The sequence below is a fragment of the Loxodonta africana genome, chromosome 1, assembly GCF_030014295.1.
Source record: "Loxodonta africana isolate mLoxAfr1 chromosome 1, mLoxAfr1.hap2, whole genome shotgun sequence".
NCBI classification, from domain to species: Eukaryota; Metazoa; Chordata; class Mammalia; order Proboscidea; family Elephantidae; genus Loxodonta; species Loxodonta africana.
In genome coordinates, this window is record NC_087342.1 from 98,968,330 (window position 1) to 98,983,920 (window position 15,591).

A 15,591-nucleotide genomic window follows, 5' to 3' on the forward strand; every position below is an offset into this window, starting at 1 on the left:
ACCAAGGACGTGACTACACATCTTTTGTTAAAGGAATTAAGCCTGTGACTATGGGCCTAACAAACCTCCACAGCAGAAAACCCATCAGCTTAGAATGAAGGGGACAGAGAAAGAACAAAAGGAAAGAATGCTGCCTGCCTCTTGGAATTCTACAGGCAGGAAACAGGCCAAAGAAGCTGTATCTGTTGTCCTCTAAGAAATGAAAAGGCCCATTCCTGGAGCAGCTCAGAGATCAGCAGAACTGTCGGAAGGAGCACAGGAAGCAGGGACTTCTCAGTTTCAAAGGATGGGGCCACAGTATCCTGGATCTCAAGGGGTGGGGCCACAGCCTCCTAGGTTTCAAAGAGTTGGATCTTCACCAACTTGGTTCCAGAGTGTGGGGCTGCCGTTAAGGTGTGCCAGGCGGATGGGGGTGCCACCCAAAGCTGAGGGGGTGAGGCTGCTATGCCCAAGGGGCAGAAGAAGGGGGCCTGCCGGGGCTGAAGGAGTGGAGTCACCACTCAGATGGACTGGAAGAATGGGGCCATCTAAAATGGATAGAACAGAGTTGCCTTCTCAGTGGGCCTGGAAAATGAAGCTGAAGCCCAGAGCTGAGGGGCCTCCACCCAATATCTAGAGGGTGTGGCCAATACCCAGAATATGGAGGTCAGGGCCATTGCCCAGATGGTCTGAGAGAACAGGATTATTTTCAAGCCTAAAAAGCTAATGTAATTTGTTCTGCTGGGTTTTGGACTTGCTTGGTACCTGTTATCCTTTCTTTCCCTCCAATTTCTCCCATTTGTAATGGAAATGTCTACCTTGTGCCTATTCTACCGCTGTATTTTGGAAGCAGATAACTTGTATTCTAGATTTCATAGGTTCACAGATGAAGAGGAATTTAGCCCCAGGATGGAATATGCCTAAAGTCTCACCTATATTTGATTTAGATGCTTCAGAAAATGAGATTTTGGACTTGGAGTTGATTTTGACAATGTGATGGGATGAATGTGCTTTGCATGTGGCAATGATATGAATTTAGGGGGGCCAAAGGGTGGAACGTGGTATTTCTGTTATAGCAGCATTAAATAACTTAGACACCCAGCTTGCTCTGGCCCCACTTATCTGCTCCTAAAATTCCAGAGGCCATAAGCCCTGTTTGCTCAGAGCAAAGCCCAGTTGCAGACATGTTTGCTTGACTCAGGGAGATGACGGAGGCAGGGAACAGGTTTCTGTCCTTGTTCCCCATCCCTCAACTCCTTTCTGCAACTGGCAAGTCTTCCCTCTTTCCAGTCCACAGTGCCTGGAGGGGTGACAAGCCTGACCTGGTCTCCTCCCTCCTGTTCCCATGCAGGTGCGGGAGCTGAGTGATGTGGAGTTCCCTCATGCCTTCCTGGTGTCTGGGAAGCAGCGCACTCTGGAGCTGCAAGCCCGGTAGGCCAGCTGGGGGCCGGGCGAGCGGCGGGGGAAAATGGGGAGGCAGCTGCTCCACTCAACACCTATGTTCGCTTTCCGAGCAGGTCCCAGGAGGAAATGATTTCCTGGTTACAGGTATCAGAATGCTCCAGGACCCCTTTTGGCTGTGGCAGTCTAAGATTCTGGCTTAGCCCACCCAGGCTGAGGGAGAGGGGTGCATGTGTGTGTATTTGTGAGTGTGTGTGTGTGTGTGTGAGAGAGATAAAAAGAGAGAGGACCTGGGTGTACCCAGCTGTTCCCCTATCTTTGTGGTAGTTATACTACCTTTGATGTCAGACCTGGGTTCAAATCTTGCTGCCCCCTCACTGCCTAGCTGGGTGGCCTGGGATAAGTCACTTAACCTTTCTAAGCCTCAATTTTCACATTTGTAATCTGGAGCTAATAGTTTATCTCCCCTTACGTCAGCTAGCATGTGCTTGGGATCCAGCGTCTGGCACCCAGTAGGCTCTCAGCAATGTTTGTAGAATATGTGGATGGAGGGACAGGTGAGCAATCTCTTCCTCCCTTTGTCCCCAGGCCTGCCAAGCAGCCATTGACCAAATCGAGAAGCGGAATGAAACCTTTAAGGCTGCAATCCAGGGGCCTGAGGGAGATACTCAGGAGCAAGAGGTAAATGGAGACTTTTGCATCCCTCGCTGGAGCTGCCAGCTGCAAACAGGGCCTGTTCCTTCTGCTCTGCCCAGGCCAGCTAGGAGGGAGGGGACTGTCACCTACCAGGTGTGATTAAAGGGACCAGGGGAGGCCCTCCCACCCCAACATCACCCTACTTAGTGACTACAGTGCTGAAGGTTCCCCATTAGCAAAAAATTCCTCTGGGAGCCTTTGTATGAAACTCTCCCTGGGAAGTTTCCATGTTTGTATCTCTCGCCATGGGAGGCAGTGCACGCTGGGGTTTGAAAGTGTCTGAGAAATGGGAAGCCAAGGGAAGGTGGAAGGACCAGTGGAGTAGGGGTTATGGTGAGTGTCTGTGACTTGACTTTAAGTTTCAGCTCTGAACTCTGGCTTGCTGGGTGACCTTCTGAGCCACTTGACCTCTAGGCCTCAGTTTCCCCATCTATAAAACAGGGATCATAGTAACTGTGCTCCCACATGGTCTTTATCAGTTTAGTCTGCTCCATGTGGAAGCCATTGGGAAGCACCACACAAATGATCTCTGTCATGAGCGGGTGGGTGGGTGGGTTGGCAGAGGACCCCAGGGCCTTGGGGAGTAGACAGAAGGGGAGTCATTTAGTGCCCACCCTGATGCCCAGCTCCGCCTCCTCCCATAGCTGCAGTCAGAGGAGCTGGGCCTCCGGGCACCACAGTGGGTCCGGGACAAGATGGTGACCATGTGCATGCGCTGCCAGGAGCCCTTCAACGCCCTGACGCGCCGTCGCCACCACTGCCGGGCCTGCGGCTACGTGAGTGTTCCTACCCACGCCCCTGTCGTCCCCTGTCCAACCTTAGCCCCCCACTTCCAGCTCAGGTCCTGCTCCCCGCTCCCTGCCAGCTCTGCCAGCTTCACTCAACACAACCCAGGAACGTCAGCACTGAGTCTGTGCCAGGTGTGGGTATACTACCTTCTCTGGACCTCTGAAGCAGGGGCTACTATTATCCCCACTGCACACATAGGGAATGAGGCTCAGGGAGGTTAAGCGGTCTGCTTGAGGCACCCCAAAGCTAACCCTGTTAATTCACCTGCTTCCTTACCGTCATTCACCAAAGGCCCCAGACCCAGAGCGGGAAATGGCCTGCAGTTCTGGGATGGGGGCTTCTAAACCCCTCAGTCCCCTCTGGCTCTGCACCCACAACCTCACCAGCCCAATGTCTTCTATGCACCCACCCTTACCCCCCAAACCTCACTTCTTGACTGGCCTTGCCTAACTGTCCCCTCCCTTCTTGACATATCCTCAGCACTGGGGTACCTGGTTGGTTCAGGCCTCGGTTTCTTCATGTATGAAATGGGAATTATAATACTTACCTTCAGGGTTGAAGTGAGGCGTCAACGGAACAAAGTCCATTCCCTTCCCTCTCCTCCTTTTTTTCTCTTTCTCAATAGCTTGGCAGGGCGCACTCAACTCCCCACTTGTTGAAGACGGAACCGTGTCCACTCCTCCCTCTCCACAGCTCAGGTCCGGCCGTTGCAGGCAGATCTTGCTTTGCTTTTTAAGAGCCTCTTGTATTTGAGGCTGTTCTGTGTTGACATTACAACCCCCTCGGTTTATTCTGCAAACAGGCCGTTTGCAACCTCAGTCTGTAATGATCCCCAGGGGACAGGATGGGGCCTATTGGGGTAGGTTAGGGCCTGTCAGGGAGGTATCCCCAAAATGTGTTGAATCAGGACACAAAGTCAGCTTCTAGGACTGAGGATACACTATGTTCAGATGTAAGCAATGGGCTACATTCCAAAGCCAAATAGAAAGGACCCGGGGATTAGCCACCGCTCTTGGTGATTCATACCTGTAAATAAGGGTTGAATCCATTCACCCTGGCAACTTTGTGATTAACTCCTAAAAAAATTATTATATATTGTTAAGAAATATAAAGAATAGTACAGTAATACCCATGTACCTATCTTCCAGCTTAATAAAATATTCTGGCAGCTAGATGAGATCTTGCCAGAGCCCTGGCGGCACAATGGTTAAGTGCTCAGCTGTTAACCGAAAGGTTGGTGGTTCGAATCTGTCGTCAAGTTGATTCCAGCTCATATTGACCCTATGGGGCAGAGTAGAACTGCCCCATAGTATTTTCAAGGAGTGGCTGGTGGATTTGAGCTGTTGACCTTTTAGTTAGCAGACTGAGCTCTTAACCACTGTACCACCAGGGCTCCAAGAAAACCCTATAGGGTAGCTCTACTTCATCACATAGTGTTCCTATCAGTCAAAATTGACTCCATGGCACTTAACAACAATGGAATATATGATCCTTAATGGGATCTGGGATAGGGGAAAAGAGACAGCTACAAAAGTTGTTACTGGGACCAAAGTTGTTATTGGGACCACTGGGAAGATTTGATTATGAGCCATGTATAGATGACACTATTGTATCAATGGTACATTTCCCCATGTGATAATGACGTTGTAGGTAGGTAGAAGAATGGCCTTGTTCTTAAGAGATGCCAGCTGCATATTTAAGGTTGACGATCATGATTTTTTTTTTTTATCATGATAACAGGGAGCCCTCATGGTGCAGTAGTTAAAATGCTTGGCTACTAACTGAAAGATTGGCCGTTCGAACCCACCAGCCGCTCCATAGGAGAAAGATTTGGCAGTCTACTTCCGTAAAGATATACAGCCTAGGAAACCCTGTGAGACAGTTCTACTCTGTCATACAGTGTCGCTGTGAATCCAAAACCACTTGAGGGCAATGCGTTTTTTTTTTTTTTTCTTGGTAGGTTGGGCATTTTTTCAAAATAAGTACTTGATGGGAGAGGAAATAAATCTAACATATTTATGTAAAGTAACATAACTATATAAATATATGTATTTATTTATAATAATATAAAAAATGTAAATCCCTCAATAAAAAAAGAATCCAAGATTCCCAAGGTAGTTGAAGCCCCCTGTGTGGCGCTGTCTGAGCTAACCTTGTCCTGATCTGGGATTTCTCATGCACATACATGGCTTTGTAATTTGTGAGTCATTCTTTCGGTGGTTTAGGTGCCCAGTTTTTGTCTCTCCTGCCAGACCGGTATCCTTGCGAGGGTGGGGCAGGGGCCAGGCCTTCTCCTGCAGGTCCCTCCCAGGCCACATGGGGGACACAACATGAGCTTCCTCAATGCTGGTTCTGGCTGAGGAATAACCCTCTGCCCTCCACCTCCCTCCCTGTCCAAGACCACGTCCTGAACTCACTGTGACACCCCAGTCTCCCTCTAAGTCACACCTCGTGTTTCTTTCCAGGTCTTCTCATGCCTTGTTCACCTGGTTTCCCCAGCATGATTCATACTGACTTTCCCACGGGCTTTTCCAGGGCAGGGTGGGGGTGGACCCTAACCCACAGTAGACATGGCATGTCTTCCTGCCCCAAACCACCAACCCATCATTTAAAAAATATATATATATTTTTTGTTGTTGTTTTGTTCTTGAGGATATACATAGCAGAACATACACCCATTCAACAGTTTCTACGTGTACAATTCAGTGACACAGATTACATTCTTCAAGTTGTACAACCATTCTCACCCTCCTTTTCCAAATTGCTCCTCCCCCATTAAAATAAACTCACTGCCCCCTAAGGTTCTTGTCTAATCTTTGGAATTGATGTTGTTCACTTAGATCCCCTACAGATAATTCTTAAAAGAGCACAACACTGAAGGCAGACATTCTTTACTAGTTCAGCTAAACTATTGTTTGTATTAGAACATGCCTGACTATGTGATTGAGTGGGATGCAAAATTTGCATGAATCTTAGAGCTAAACCATGGAGCTCTGAAGAACTGTGCTCTTCCTGGAAGACCAGCTGCTTTCGATTAGCCTCATGGCTCTCTGCAAGGCGCTGTCCCCTCCTCCATGTCAGGTGAGGACAGATGCCCCGGCCAGAGTTGTTGGGAGCCAGGTGTGAGAGCAGAGAGACGAGCTCTCCGAGAAGTGAATCAGATGTGAGCGGAGCCTCCAGGGCAAGTGCCTCCTCCAATCTTCCAGCCCCTAGGATTAGTGGCCTTATATGGGGCTTGGTTTCTTACCTTGAAACATCCTACAAAGCAGAGTTATGATCTCACCCCTGTTTCACAGAAGAAGAATCTGAAGGGGGAGAAGCTAGGGCACTTGTAGGGGGGCTGGGTCACAAAGTCTGGGCTGGGGGAGCCCAGAGCCTGAGCTGTCTCCCCGCACCACCACCAGGCACCCCCTCTCTGCTTCCACATCTCTCCCGCAACTTTCTTTTTCTTCTTCCTGGCCCTGGTTGTTCTTACCCCTGCCCCCGGCCAGCTACAAGCTCAGCCCTCCCAGGCCTCACTCAGGCCCCATGCCCCCCTCCCGGCTGTCCTTGGCAGGTGGTGTGTGCCAAGTGCTCTGACTACCGGGCCAAGCTGAAGTATGACGACAACAGGCCCAACCGCGTCTGCTGCAACTGCTACACGTTCCTCACAGGAAACCTGCTCCCTGACGACAAGGAGGACAAGAGGCGGGGCATCTTGGAGGTGAGGGCGGCCATCCTCCCCCTATCACTCATGCAGCAACAGTGTGCTGAGTGCCCACCACACGCTGGTATTATCCCGGGTGCTGAGAAACAAGCCAGATGTGGTCACGCTGTCCCCCCTGCTCCCTCCTCTCTTCTGCCCATAGAACCACCCCCAGATGCCTCCTCAGCCCAAACAGCACTAGGCCTATCAACAAATGGATGCAACGTTTGGCTCCAGTCCTGTTATCCAGGCTCTTCTGCTCTTCCTCTGGGTCCCCATCCAATAATAGCATGGCCCCCTGGACAGTTCCTGCCCAAGTCCCCATGCCTGCCCTGACAGTCCCGGGAAGCAGAGGGACTGGTATCACTGATTCCATTTTACAGAGGGGGAAACTGAGGCTCCAGAGCAGGGTCCCACTGTCAGAGAGAGGGGGACTAGAGGCTCCATTCTAACTGGAAGGAACTTCACGGACCAGTTGGTCCTACCCTTCCTCTATCCAGGAGTTGGACCAAGGACCAGAGAAGTGACTTGGCCGAGGTCAGCCAGCGAGTCAGGAGCCAGGCTTTCTGCTGCCCAGGGGGCCTCTCTAAGCCACCCTACCTCCGCAGGCACTCCCCAGGCTGCTCCCTTGCTGCTGCCGGGGCGTCGGCTGTGCTCAGCTTTGCTCTGCAAATACAATGCCAACCAGCCCAGACATCGGTCACCACCACCCCACAGGCCGGGTCAACATCCCCCTGTCCCTGGGAGGTGAGAGAAGCACACAGCCTATGCCAGCTGAGCTCAGCTCCCAGGTTCAAGTTGGCCCCTTTGCATGGGCATCCACCCCCTTCTAATCCTCCAGCCCCTGCCTAGCGTTTCCCTGACTGCTGAGCCACACAGCCTGCTCCTGCAGAGGGGGCGTGGTCAGCCTCTTCTCCAGCCCCAGTCTGTCCCCTGGGCAGCTCACAGGTGATAAGCCCTTGCAGTACCTGCCCCCCAGACGCACGCATGATGGGTCAGTCTGTCTGGGGTGCAGTTGCCGCTCTGCCAATTGCCAGCTGTGACCACAGGCACATGATGGGACCTCTTGGAGACACAGGGGCAAATAACCCTTCCTTGCAGGGTTGCTGCAAAGATGAGAAGTAGTGGTCGTCAAGCCCCCAGACCAAGGTCCGACACACAGTGGATGCTCTGGTCCCTGACAGTCACTCTCTCTGGTTTCAGAAAGGGTCTGCAGCAGGGTATGAGCAGAACTTGATGTGCAGCTTCCTGCAGCTCCTCGGGGACAGGTGGGGCAGGAACGGCCCCCGGGGCTGGTGTGTCATCCCCTGGGATGACCCCTTTGTTCTCTACATCTACGCTGCCCCTCAGGTAATGCTGCCACCGCTTGCCCAGGCCTTGCCTCCCCACAGTGTATGTGCGCATGGGGTGGTGGTGTTGAGCATTATTGGTCCCTTATGTAAGATGGAGTCCTGATGGCTCAGTGGTTAACAGCTCAGGCTGCTAACCAGAAGGTTGGCAGTTTGAATCCACCAGGCACTCCTTGGAAACCCTATTGGGCAGTTCTACTCTGTCCTATAGGGTTGCCATGAGTTGATACTGACTCGATGGCAATGAGTTTGGTTTTTTATATGTAAGATGAGGAAACTGAGGCACAGTGAGGATGTGGCACCCTCGAGTCACAGGGTTGGTGGGTTTCAGAGCTGGGCCCAGACTCCAGGTCTTGGCGGGTGGTCTGTTCTCTCCTCTTCCTCGCTGTCCTCCCACTAGCCCACTCCCCTTCATGGGCGTATGGAGTGTGAGAAGCAGGTGTGTGGCTGTTACCTTCAAAAATGACTCCCTGAGGTGGTGGGGCTGAAGCGGGGGTGGGGTGGGGGTGGGGGACAGTGACCCACTGCTCTCCCCCTCCCCCAGGACATGCGGGCTCATACTTCCATCCCCCTGCTGGGCTACCAGGTCACTGCCGGGTCCCAGGCGGACCCCCGGGTCTTCCAGCTGCAGCAGTCAGGTCAGCTGTACACGTTCAAGGCCGAGACCAAGGAGCTGAGGGGTCGCTGGGTGAAGGCTGTGGAGAGGGCTGCCAGTGGCCAGAGCCCCGGGGAGCCTGACGGCGACTTGTCTGACTGAGCCACAGCCAACCCCACCCCTGCCCACCTCTCCGTATGTGTCCCCCACTCCAAGCCCAGCTCCTAACACAGCTGTCCCTGTAGCCTCCGCAACCCACCACCCCAACCTTGTGCTCAGACTACGTGCTCTGATTTGGGATTCAGAAGACAGGGACCTGTTCTCTGTGGGGAGGGGGCTGAACAAATGTCCTGGCTTGCCTGGGGCTGAGGGTGTTGCTGGGACTTGAGGCTTTCAGCAATAAAACTGGGAAAGTCCAAGGTAACCCAGGACGGTTGGTCACCCAATGCGGTCTCAACCTGGGTTGCCTATTAGAATCACCTTGGGATGCCTGTACCCCACTGAAGATTTCTGATTTAATTGGTTGATAATCTGGTATGGGAAGGGGGCTTGGGTATTTTTAGGAGTCCCCATGTGAGTCTAATGTGCAGGCTGGGTTACCTGGGATGAAGAAGGAAGAGAGTAAACTAACAATGGCTGAGCACCCGTCGAGTGCCAGGCATGAGAGTACTAATAATAATTAATAAAAAATTAATAAACATCTATCGGGCCAGGCACTGTGCTGGGTGTTCTACGTGGATTATCTCATTTCACCCTCAGGAGTCACAATCCTTATTTTCCAGATAAGGAAACCTAGGCTCAGAGAGGTTTAGTAGTTGGCTCAAGGTCACACAGCTAGTAGGTACCAGAGCTAGGTTTTAACTCAGTGGACTAAGGTCAAAGCTCTTGCCTTTAGGTAGCAGTGTAATAGGGCAAGCAGAGAGGAGAGGCGTGGGAGAGGAGTGGGTGGAAGAAAGAGTGAAGGGGAGAGAAGTGGAGTCAGGACCAAAAAGATGAGAGGAACAGGAGGGGAGGAGCACGCTTGTTTGGCCCTGTGGCTGGTGAGTGAGGCTGCTTTTTCATGAGGGACCGCCAGGGGGTGGCAGTGGGCAACAGATCACATACAGTGGCCCCAGCCAGGGCCCCAATACCCTCGGTCATTCCCAGCAGGCCGGCACACTGCCGGGCTTGGCCCTTGAAGAGGGAAAAATTAGGCAAGTCAAGTGTTTGCGTCATTCCAGGCCCAGCAGTTTGCCTGCCCCCACCTGAGGCCACCTCCTTACAGTATCTTAAAATACTTCTTAAAAAGCCCAAAGAAACCTCATTGGCACAATCCCTCTGGTGAATAGGCTGGCCATGAGTTCATTCTTTCATTCAATAAATATTTATTGAGCACCTACTATGAGCCAAAAAATACTTCCCGTACCTGGGATATTGCAGTGAATAAGACAGACCAAAACTTCTACCCTTGTGAAGCTTACATTCTAGTGGGGGAGATGATTAACAAAATAAATGAATAAAATATCTAGCATTTGGATATAAGTGCTTAAATAGGTGACCAACATCCCAAACTTGCTAGTTTTAAAACTGAGACTCTGGTGTCCCAGAAAATCTCTCAGTTCCAAGTGAATGGGGATAGTTGATCACTCTACCAGAAGGAAAAAACCAAGAAAGAAAGTAAAGGAAGAGTGGCGGTGGGCGGGGGCAAGGTAGGTTTTAAAGGGAAAATCAAGGAAGGCCTCACGGAGAAGTCAATGTTTGAAACAACAACCTCAAAGAAGTAAGGGAGGCTCTAAATCATAGATGAGAAGTTTGGGGTGGTGGGGGGCAGAGAGGCTAAACCAACAGGAATGGAATGACTAGAATGGAAATGAGAATGCTGCCACAAACTAAAAAATGTTACCAATGTCACTGAACACTGTGTGTAGGAATTGTTGAATGGGAACCTGTTATGCCGGGTATACTTTCATCAGATATATAAGCGCCCGGCTTCTAATCAAAAGATTGGCGGTTTGAGTCTACTCAGAGGTGCTTTGGAAGAAAGGCCTGGCAATTTGCTCCCCAAAAAATCAGCCCTTGAAAATCCCATGAAGCGCAGTTCCACTCTGACACCCATGGGGTTACCACAAGTCGAAATCAACTTGAAGGTAACTGATTTCCTCCTGTAGATGGATTTGTAGCCCTGGGCAGGACGAGATTCCTGAGGGCATGAATGACACAGGAGAAGAAAGAGGTCCAAGGACTGAACCCGGCACACCCGTTGACCTGCAGTTACAAGTCTGAGAATTTACCCCAAGGAGATAGCCAGGCCAGTAAGACAGGTTGTTCACCACACTTCGTTTCAAAACCAAACCAAACCCAGTGCCGTCGAGTCGATTCCGACTCAGAGAGAGTAGAGTAGAACTGAGTACTGAGTAGAGTACACAGAGTAGAAGTGCCCCATAGAGTTTCCAAGGAGCACCTGGCAAATTGGAACTTGGTGAGCAGCCGTAGTAGCACTTAACCACTACGGCACCAGGGATTCCGTACTTTGTTTACAACACCCAAATTAAAAACTCCATAAATATCCAGCAAAAGAAACCCGAAACAAACCCATTGCCGTTGAATCCATTCCGACTCATAGAGAGCCTACAGGAGAGAGTAGAGCTGCCCCATAGTGTTTCCAAGGAGCAGCTGGTAGATTCGAACTGCCAACCTTTTTGGTTAGCAGCCAAGCTCTTAACCAAGAAGACTCGTTAAATAAACGTAACCCATCAAGAGGGAGGTTTTTAGATAAACTCTGATGCCTCTGTGCGGTGGAAAACTATGCACTTTTCCACGGGAAGACTTATCAAACCACCACCCCCCCCCAAAAAATCAAACCAAACTCATTGCCGTCCAGTCGATTCCGACTCACAGCGACCCTATAGGATGGAGTAGAACTGCCCCATAGGGTTTCCAAGGCTGCAGTCTTCACGGAAGTAACTGCCACATCTTTCTCCACAGAGTGGCTGGTGGATTCGAACCACCGACCTCTCAGTTAGCAGCTGAGCACTTCACCCCTGCTCCACCAGGGCTCCTCGAGAAGGCTTAGATGATAATATATGGACACTGACAGATGTCAATTAAATAAATAGGTATCGAGTGAATAATAACTACAGAAGGAGCTGATATTTTTTAATCACTCACTGTCAAAACAAAACCAAACCAGTTGCTACAGAGTCGGCTCCAACTCATGGCGACCCCATGTGTGTCCCACTAGAACTGTGCTCCACACGGTTTTCAGGGGCTGATTTTGGGGAAGCAGATTGCCAGGCCTTTCTGCTGAGGTGCCTCTGAGTGGGCTCAAACCACCACCCTTTAAGTCAGCAACTGAAAGCATTCTGTTTGCACCACCTAGGTCTTCTTTATAAAGATTATTTCATTTCATCTTTAATAGTGTTAGAAATAGATACTACGTTATGATCCTCATTTTATGGATAAAGAAACACACACGAAAGTTGAGTAACTTGCTTGTGGTCACATAACTTGGGGCAGAAGAGACAGCATTCCTAACCACTGTGCTGTGGAAGGGTCCAGTCCTGCTTGTATAAAAAATTTTTATACAAGATACACAACAAACTTTAGGAGTAGTTGTTTTACTTCTTTAGATGCTTCTATAATGTTTGAATTTTTTTCAGTATCATGTATTACCTCTAAAATCACAAGAACGAGAGTGTTTTTCTCACATTAAGGGGAAAATACAAGATTGAGAAGAATTCCAAGAGAGAACAGAGTGAGAGGAGGAGTAGAGTAGGAAAAACATGGATATGAATGGGGGCAGAAATGAGAGCAATGAAACACAGAGACTGGATATTGTATGCCTTTCAAAGTATAACTTGGTAATTGGACAATGTCAAGAATCTATTTTTTGTTTTAGGTGAAGAGTTTGCAGGTGTGCCCATTACATCACATTATTAAGAAAAAAATAGTGAGAGAAGGAGAGGGAGAGAATGAGAACATGATGGAAGTGTCAGGAAGTAAAGATTATGGTTAATCTATAATAGTTGTATAGATTAATGTTGTACCCTTGAAATCCAATTAAAAAAGAAGAAAATCAGAACTCACAGGACTAAAAAAACAGTCCCTATTAATTTTTATAATCTTTTTTTCACTAAAAACATATATGGATCAGTAGATAATAAGGGGATGGAGGGTATTTGGAAATGGAGAATTTAGCAGAAGGTACTGTAGTGAATCGGAGTGAGGATATTAAACCCAGACAAAACTTAGTGGCACAGTTTGTGCTTAACTACCAACCTGGGAGTTGGTGGTTCAAACCCACCTAGTGGTGCTGCATGGAAGACAAGACTGGCAATCTACTTTTTTTTTGGCAATAAAAAAAATTGCAGGCAAGAGAACCCCATGGAGCAGTTCTACTCTGTTACACATAGGTTATCTTAGTCACCTAGTGCTGCTATAACAGAAATACCACAAGTGGATGGCTTTAACAAAGAGCAATTTATTCTCTCACAGTCTAGTAGGCTACAAGTCCAAATTCAGGGCATCAGCTCCAGGGAAAGGTTTTCTCTCTGTGCTGGCTCTGGAGGAAGGTCCTTGTGATGCATCAGCCTTCCCTTGGTCTGGGAGCATCTCAGCGCAGGAACCTTGGGTCTAAAGGACACGCTCTGCTCCCTGCACTGCTTTCTTGGTGGTACGAGGTCCCCTTGTCTCTCTGTTCACTTCTCTTTTTTATATCTCAAAAGAGATTAGCTTAAGATACTAACTAATCTTGTAGACCTCATCGACATAACTGCTGCTAATCCATCTTATTACATCATAGTGATAGGATTTACAACACATGGGGAAATCACATAAAATGGTAGACAATCACATAAAGTGGTGGACAATCACACAACACTGAGAATCATGGCCCACATCACATCAGACGACAAAATGGTAGACAATGATACAATACTGAGAATCATGACCTAGCCAAACTGACAAATATTTTGGGGGACAGCATTCAATCCATAACATAGGTTCACATGAGTCTGAATGGACTCGATGGCAATGGGTTTGGTTTTGTTTTTTGATTCCCCTTACTTCACACTTCATGCATAGTTTCTCTATAATAGTTTCCAGCTGAGAAATAAAGTATTAAAAAAAAAAAAAAGAAAGAAGAAACAAAGGAAGACTCACCTCCCTGTCTCCTTCCTTGGGGGCCTGACCCCCTATATTCACATGTGGGGTCACTAAGACATTAGCACCCAGTAGCCAGAGGCAGTGCACCCCAGAGGCTGCAGGGAAATACTACCTGGGAGCACCTGGTGGGAATGGGGTGACTTACTATTCCACAAACAAGCATAGAGATGAGGATACGTGTAGTAACAAGGGGGCAGAGCAGAGTCTGAACCCTGAAAGAACTCAGGGCCTGGACAGAGGCCATGGACACAGAGAGGCTGCTGTCCTCAGGCTCTTCTCCTGGGAGTTGTGGGGTTCAGGGCCCAGAGGAACTGCCAGGCCCCCCTGGGTATGTTTACCCAATGACATTATAGGTCTCAGACTTGGGCCTCCATCAGGCAGTGAAGACTCTCAGAACCTCTGATTTTTTCTTCTAAAGGTCCTGCCTTCTAAAAAACTGGAGGCCTTGCTTTGCCATGAGATCAGAAGAACTGCATGGTGCCCAGCTACTATTATTGAATGCTTTGATCAAAGATTCTCTGGAAGAATCCTGATCAAAAAGGAGAAAATGCAGAACAGAATTTCAAATTCTCATAGACTCTAGACTTTCTGGAACAATGGAGGCTGGATGAACCCCTGAAACTATTGCCCTGAGATAATCTTTAAATCTTAAACCAAAAATATCCCCCGAAATCTTCTTAAAACCATAGTTTAGCTTAGCTAGTAAAGAATGTCTGCCTCCAGCATTATGTTCTGCTAAGGTCTATCTATGTGGGATCAAACTCACAACAGCAACTCAAAAGGTTAGATAAGAACCTTAGGGGGCAGTGAGTTTATGTTAATGAGGGAGGAACAACTCAGAAAAGGAGGGTGAGAATGGTTGCACGACTTGAAGAATGTAATCAATGTCACTGAATTGTACGTGTGGAAATTGTCGAACTGGTGTATGTTCTGCTGTTTATATCCTGAACAACAATAAAAATTAAAAAAAAAAAAAAAAAAAGCTGGAGGCTTCACCAGCAGTCTGTGCCTACCTGCGCCATTCTGGAGGAGGAGATTGGGGCCTATCTGAAAGAGGGGGGCTGGTACATGGGGGCCTAATGGATGGGTCAGCTGGAACCAGGGCCTCACCTCTCCTTGCACAACTGTCTTCCTTCCTGGGAAATCACGGGGGAGTGGTTTCACTGATTCATTCATTTGTTTCTTCCTGTGTTCATCACTGTGACCATGTGCTGAGTGTTTACAATGTGGTGATCCTCATTTCATTCTGCAAGTGCCCACATCTTACAGATGAGGAACTTAAGGACTTTCCCAACCCATTGCCGATTCTGACTTATAGCGACCCTATAAGGTTTCCAAGGCTGGAAATCTTGCCTGAAGCAGATTGCCACAGCATTTCTCCCAAGGAGCAGCTGGTGGGTTAGAACTGCTGACCTTTTGGTTAGTAGCTGACTGCTTTAATCACTACGCCACCAGGACTCCTTTACCAAACCTAAACCCGTTCCTGTCAAGTTGATTCCGACTCAGCAACCCTGTAGGACAGAGTAGAACTGTCTAATAGAGTTTCCAAGGAGCGCCTGGTAGGTTCGAACCACCAACCCTTTGGTTAGCAGCTATAGCACTTAACCACTACACCACCAGGTTTTCCTTAAGGACTTTAAAAAAAAAAACACTTTAGTAAGGTTAAATAACGTGTCCACAGTCACACGACCTATTAAGTAATTAAGCACAGTTGCAAACCCCAGCCATCTGACCCCAAAGTCAGGCCTCCACTGCCGGCACGAACCCACTGCCGTCGAGTCGATTCTGACTCATAGCGAGTCTATGGGACAGGTAGAACTGCCCCATAGAGTTTCCAAGGAGCAGTTTCCAAGGAGCGCCTGGAGGATTCGAACTGCCGAGCTCTTGGTTAGCAGACACAGCACTTAACCACTACACCACCAGGGTTTCATAGTGCCCGGCCGACACTCCAGTAC

General features: G+C 49.0%; 1 protein-coding gene across 5 annotated transcripts in view; it reads left to right on the forward strand.

The window, feature by feature from the left end:
* Positions 1–14,589, forward strand: part of FGD2 (FYVE, RhoGEF and PH domain containing 2) — a 30,614-nt gene extending 16,025 nt beyond the window's left edge. Inside the window, exons 11-17 of one of the 5 annotated variants that reach the window (XM_023546161.2) lie at positions 1,331–1,410; positions 1,497–1,527; positions 1,969–2,061; positions 2,721–2,852; positions 6,422–6,568; positions 7,754–7,900; positions 8,486–14,589. In XM_023546161.2, the coding sequence (XP_023401929.2) occupies positions 1,331–1,410; positions 1,497–1,527; positions 1,969–2,061; positions 2,721–2,852; positions 6,422–6,568; positions 7,754–7,900; positions 8,486–8,656 (801 nt within the window). In that variant the 3' untranslated portion in view covers positions 8,657–14,589. Of the gene's footprint in view, positions 1–1,330; positions 1,411–1,496; positions 1,528–1,968; positions 2,062–2,720; positions 2,853–6,421; positions 6,569–7,050; positions 7,137–7,158; positions 7,298–7,753; positions 7,901–8,443 lie in introns of those variants that run through there. The other 4 variants (XM_023546166.2, XM_003403936.4, XM_023546174.2 and 1 more) reach the window with 4 other exon arrangements.
* The last annotated feature ends 1,002 nt before the right edge of the window (positions 14,590–15,591 follow it).